At 40.7% G+C, this 6144-nt stretch overlaps 1 protein-coding gene across 6 annotated transcripts in view; it reads right to left on the bottom strand.

Annotated features, from left to right (window-relative positions):
- The window catches only part of LOC138004504 (regulating synaptic membrane exocytosis protein 2-like), a 35334-nt gene that overhangs the window by 23529 nt on the left and 5661 nt on the right, over nucleotides 1-6144 (bottom strand). For 2 of the 6 annotated variants that reach the window (XM_068851032.1, XM_068851034.1), the window contains exons 9-14: nucleotides 5930-6001; nucleotides 4820-4988; nucleotides 2947-3126; nucleotides 2063-2356; nucleotides 490-774; nucleotides 164-232 (exon numbers count right to left, since the gene is read on the bottom strand). In XM_068851032.1, coding sequence (XP_068707133.1) covers nucleotides 164-232; nucleotides 490-774; nucleotides 2063-2356; nucleotides 2947-3126; nucleotides 4820-4988; nucleotides 5930-6001 — 1069 coding nt within the window. The remainder of the gene's footprint in view (nucleotides 1-163; nucleotides 233-489; nucleotides 775-2062; nucleotides 2357-2946; nucleotides 3127-4819; nucleotides 4989-5929; nucleotides 6002-6144) is intronic. The other 4 variants (XM_068851036.1, XM_068851037.1, XM_068851033.1 and 1 more) reach the window with 3 other exon arrangements.

Below are 6144 nucleotides of genomic sequence, written 5' to 3'. Positions count from 1 at the left end.
AAGGAATTGGAAAGCGAATGTTAGCCCTACGTCTGAAAAACAGCCATACGGTTTCCTCTCACATTCTTCCATACAAGGCAAAAAGAAAGCCTGGGTATCTCGTCAACAACGTCATCGTTAGATGGTAACCCAAATATGGCCTTCAAAAGAGGTGTCAACTCACGAGGTCTCCTGTGACTTTCGTATGGTGCTCCTTGCTCATGCGTAGTAATGTCTGGTGAATACATGCGTTCTACAATGGTAATGCAGCGGGATTAGAATTTACAACTCATTCAGCGGTTACTTTTAGTGTGGTGTTAAGCTCATGATCGCTTCTACGCATTCTCGTTGTGATTAAATTGAGAGACGGCATTTACTGTCAAGTTTACGTTATAAACTAACAAGAAAAACTTTGGATCTCAGCTTGTTAAGAGGTAGAAATTGATCCTTTATTTATTCAATTATTTCGATAACTTTTATAAAAGTTTTTTCGTCTGTGTTTTAAATTACCTTGCGGAGTGTGCAGCTCCTGGTGATGTGGAAGCATCCCGAAAGAATGTTTCGGCCCTGTTAAGGGAGATGGGCTCCGTGTTCTCGGCACTGGCCTCGGAGACTGGCTTCCAGGCCGTGGAGATATGCCCGTCTCGTACAAACCCCCATTTGGCGGAGCATACACGGAGTCCGGGGCATGACCGTATCCCATCCTCCCTTTTGCGCCGCCGACAATCAATTTAGCTCTTGTTGGGTCAACATCTCTTAATTTCTGTTTTGCGACCCTGGCTCTTTCTTCTTCGTCTGTGGTTAAAATGATTTAGATTTAGAGTTGATGCTATTTTTTAACAACTAAATTTTAATTACGTATTATTCACACCAAATGCAACAGATGTATAAGGCTATTCGCACTATTTCTAATTATGCCACCTTTGTTTTGAAAGAATATTACATTACCAAGTTGGACGAATGCTACTGAGCAGCGCTCTTTACTGAAGAAGGCGGGGTGGTCAATCAGTGCAACCTTTGACGATTCGAACGACAGTTACTGAGCGTAATTTCTTTCTTGAGATCCCGCCTACTTTGAAACACACGAAAGTTCTAACTTTTTAAGTCTACTAATGAAAACCACTCACTTGAAAGTACAATCTGTGTGGATGATATATTTGTCCACATCTCCCGTTTAAACAAATATCATGGATTATTTGGAGTGGATATGTGCAATTTTCTGATGCGGAAAAGCTCCGGTCAATCGTTACGTTAAGTGAACAAAGTTAGGAAATTTAAGTAGACCATGTCTTCTTTTGGAACGACTCTTGGAAAATAGTCGCTGGAAAAAGGTCGAATTCATTTTGACAAGACAAAAAAATGTTTTCTGCTTGGATGACAGTTTACTACCCATACAGTCAAATCACTTAACTCAAAAGATTGACTGCTATGCACTTCATTGATACTAACAATCTGCTCTTAACAAGTTCATCTCCTTTCTTAAGGTCGGGGTTATCAGTGTAGTTAGAATAAATATTCTTTCTTTAAACGATCATAACAAAGTGTCAATTTGTTATAACAGCCTACAAATAACTGCCATTAGTATCACCCAACTAGTGGACTAACGCAAATCCTGCATTGTAATTGGCTACGCTACTAGAGGACTATTAGTAACAGTCCTCGAGTAGCGAAAAGAGTGACGCTTTCTTTCTTCAACTTGCATTTGCCAACTTTATTATTGCCTTTTCTGTCCGACTAGTTGAGTGATACTAAAACAATTAGCCCCCCTGGTCTAATTGTTAATTAAGGCTTTTAGTTCCAAGTTAATGTGTTCTACTTTCATGTTAGCACTCCATCCATTAGTAGTCCTTTTTACTAACACAACCCAAATTCGAGGGAACACGGTTTAGCAAAGAAAAAAAAGTATCACAAAAAAATACACAGCGAAATAATTCCGAATTCACACATGATCACCTCGACCTTGATAACGAAGACTAAAACAACTGGTTAAAGTGGCAATAGCGCTGTTACGTAGTTTCCACGCTGACTGACTCAGTCCGTGAAATTCATCATTTTCTTTTCGTTTCAGTGACGAATGGCTTACCCATCGTTTCCCGTCCTGGAGGCAATTGTGGCAACATCCGGGACTTTTTAGCCCCGGGGCCTCCGCTAGGGGACATTCTACCAGGGGAATACGTGCCAGGGGAGGTATAACCTTGCATGCTTGGGGAAATACGTTCGTCATGAAAGCGGCCAACGGTTCCGTGCTGTTGAGGAGGCATGGGTCTAGTCTGTTGCGGCTGCATTCTGTTATGGTCAGCGGTGTAATTTAGATAGCTCGGTTGAGGAGACTGGGACAGGTGAGGTGGTGACGTGTGATATTGCTTGACAGTGTAAGCTTGAATGAAGTAATTATAACATTATTAGAGCACGAAAACATTCTTCTCAAAGTACTACAGCTATTTTATCTTTTAAGTAAATTTAAATTTTACTCCAGCATTAAAACCGATCAATAAATTATTCTAAATCTGTGCAACTTAACTGTTGATAGATTTATGGTGAGGGTTGTAAAAAAAAAGCCTAATGACATTAATTTTATCTTCACATATGCATATTTAATGTCATGTTTTATAAACTTACGTTTTAAGTTTTTATGTCCACTTTTACAGATTGTCCAACTCCGTCAGTTTTTTCATATACAAGATGCATGTTAACTTTGTGGGACGTCTTCGCTATGATTAAAAGCTCCAAAAAAGGAAGCCGTAAAAGATTGGATTGGAATTTTTCCCCGCATTGCCCCATCTCCCTCCCCCTCCCCCTCCCCCTCCCCCTCCCCTCCCCTCCTCTCCCCTCCCCTCCCGGCCCATCTCTCAGCCACAAAGGAAGCTCTCTCGTTTCATGACAAAAGGACGGCCATGGCGTATTCACAGGGGTTATACCAAATAATTTATAATTTTAAAAAGTCCGGCAATAACACTTGCATCATACCTTGGATCATCTGTGGTTGGGAAAATGGGGGCCTAGGGCTGTCTCTGTGATGATCGATCAACTGCTGCTTCAATAGCTCGTTCTCTGGTGTATGGTATGGAGATTGGACACTAGTTCCCGGGCCATTTGGAGTATACCTCGCTTCTTCCTCGTAATCACTTCCATAACCAGGTGATCCCCCTGAGGGAGAAAATTCAATAAAAAAAATGTCTGTATCACAATGCATATCTTTAATAGCATCAGACTCCACAAAGAGCTAAAAAGTTAGATTACTATGACGGCGGTTTGCATTTCACAACACAAAAGGACTACTGGTGTGGACTTGGACAAAGCTAACCTACATAAAATACCATAAAACCCTGGAGCTTTTGATGTCACTTAACCAATGGTTAGCGCAAACCATGCTCAGAGCAACTCGTCCAAGGGATATAACGTTTTGGGCATTTAACTCGGTTTTTACTGAGATTGTCCGACCAATTTCAATAGTTTGTTCACTAACATTTTCTTCGCATCACTTATTTATTTATTTATTTATTTATTCATTCTTTCATTCATTCAGTCATTTACTTATTTACAGAATTAGAATATTATAACAAATCAAGAACCCATGACCCGGAGCCTACAACTCCCACACTAAACCTATGTCACGGCATTTTTACAGACTGATCTATTTTTAGACTGCCTTTTCCAAAAAAAACAAAGGCAGTTCCGGTTCGGTGACCCTATGATATCAGGCTAGTTTCTTGTGATTGGTCAGCGGGCTCCTGTGGGAGTCTCATTTGAGGGAAATTCAATCTAAAAATAAATCGGTCTGTGAAAACGCCGTGATAAGAACACAATGGAGTTGTAGGCTTCGGGTCATGGATTTCTGAACAAATGTAGTTACATGGTGGCTAAACAAAAGGACACGAAGTCCGCTACGAGGTTAAACCACCCATGTAAATACCAATCACATATGTGCCGCCACCACGGTTAGGAGAATTGGTGGTTTGCAACCAATCCATACAGACACAGATAAGAATGCTACAAAGCACAATAGGGCGTATGCATGATTACGGCATATGCTCAAAATTCACCACCAAGCCTCGTTTGAACAAAATTATTCCCATTATCTGGATATCATGCAATTCTGTTAACACGTGGGTTTACGTTAAAAGCCTTTGTTACTTTGGGATTTTGCTCATGCTAATAACAATATAATATAATAATCATTTTGTTTACCCTTCGATTTCAGGGTACCTAGTAGCTAATATCTCCGAGCACGTTAAGAATCCCAACTGGCGGGAGGCAAACCAGTTGGCTATTTTACAAGTGCGCCAGGAAATTGAACCAGGAACTACCTGAAACAAATTCAGCGAGCGGTCAGAACGCGGTCTTGAACCCAAGGATCTCTGGATCTCAAAACACAGGCCCTAACCACTCGGCCACACTGCCTCCTCAAGTTTGATTTTTCGAATTCGAGGCTTGGCTGTGAAATTAGCTAGTCAGACGTAAACACACAAATAAAGGGCTATTGCTGGTGGACGAACAAAGGAGCTCATGAGAGATCTTTTGCTTTCGTCCACCAACACGGCGGCGATGACGTCACCACTGGGGTCTTTGCATTGGATTTTTGTACCAAATTCATTATTCTCCAAGCCAGAGTAGCATCAAGCTATGTCTAATTGTCAACCTGGTTAAGTGCCAACGTACGCGGACGCACCATATTTGAAAACGAATGAAAACCAATTACATCACGTTATTGTTGCACAGTTTTCGCTTTAAAAATTCCGTACGAAACATTATGATAACATATCACGCCGCGAGAGATGATTGCATGATGCTTCGACTACTGCATTTCAAGTTTTAAAGCAAGTAACTAGCAGTCGCAAACCTTGTTCAGTTGTCTCACCAGGCCCTCTCGATCCCTTGAATCTGAATGAGTTATGAGGGGACTGGTCAGGAGTTGGGGGCACAAGTGGATCGTTTTCGTCCTCGTGGTTTTTCAGTGGGTACCAGTATCCATTACCATCAAGGTTTGCCTCGGCCACGTTCAATACAACCTGGGCCACAGTAAGCAAAATTAACGTTTATCCAGGTTAAGCATTAACCTTGAAGTTGCTCCCATAAATAAACACGCATTTCAACGAACTCATGTTACCCAAATTGTTTCCTCAGGTCTCTTCTTGCTACGTTTCAATGCTATGTTTTCGTGAAAACGTTTGTTTTACTTTCGTCCAACATTTTTTTCGAAATGAATAGAAAACGCTGAATCGTTGAACATATACAAGTGTCGCAGAACATCTTGAATAAAGTGGGCCACCATCAGTTATAATACCAACCCGAGTTCTCTTTGATCGGTCGGAAACAAAAGTCGTGGAGTAGAATAGAGCGCACCAATTTATGAATTCTCAACGTCCCTTTCTTTTAAAACCGACCAACGCTAACCTTTGTCCTAACCCCTAGCACTATCATAATGACGCAATTCTTTTACGGCTTGTTCCATGGGCTTTCTTTAGAATAACAAAGTTTAGGACGGTGCCTACTAATTAACAATATTTTTGCCCCGGTGTGTGATTATGCAAGAAATGTAGATCTTAACAAGTGTTATTAAAATCCAAAAAGAAAATTGGGGGTAACCAGGCATTTTTCAAAGATAATTCATGAATAATATTTGTAAAAAGCTTTAAAATCCCGGGTTTAAAATACAAAGCAATGTATGGCGTTCTTTCTCAAATAGAAGCTTAATTATCTCTCAAAAATGCAAGGTTACCCCCAATTTTCTTTTTGGATACCAAGAGTACTTACTAACATCTACTTTCTCCGGATAGTTCTAAACCGCGCAAAAATATCCCTGTATTAGTAAGCATCAACGATAGCATCGTACGTCCACGAAGCTGATTACCTCTAGCGTTTTGTGTACAGAACATAACTTAAGAGCCCGAAGGAGAGTTCAACATTGGCTCTGGTAAGTTTCTAACTGATTTGTATTGAAATATCTTACCTCGCCCAAAAATTCACTGGAGCAAACTTTGTCATAGTCCCAAACTGTGATTTCAAGAGCTCGGCCACTGAACTGAGTAAAAAGAATGAGGGGGGTAGTTTCTAAAGAAACTGTGGTGCTGCGTCGAAGTAGTATACAAAAATTTGGTTTTACCAACGGAGTTGATAATTTAAATTGACCACCGTACAGAGATTCTAAAAGCTGACGTTTCGCGC

This window comes from Montipora foliosa, chromosome 5, assembly GCF_036669935.1.
Source record: "Montipora foliosa isolate CH-2021 chromosome 5, ASM3666993v2, whole genome shotgun sequence".
Taxonomy (NCBI): domain Eukaryota; kingdom Metazoa; phylum Cnidaria; class Anthozoa; order Scleractinia; family Acroporidae; genus Montipora; species Montipora foliosa.
The sequence above is the reverse complement of the archived record's forward strand: the minus strand, read 5'-3'. Positions and strand labels throughout refer to the sequence as shown.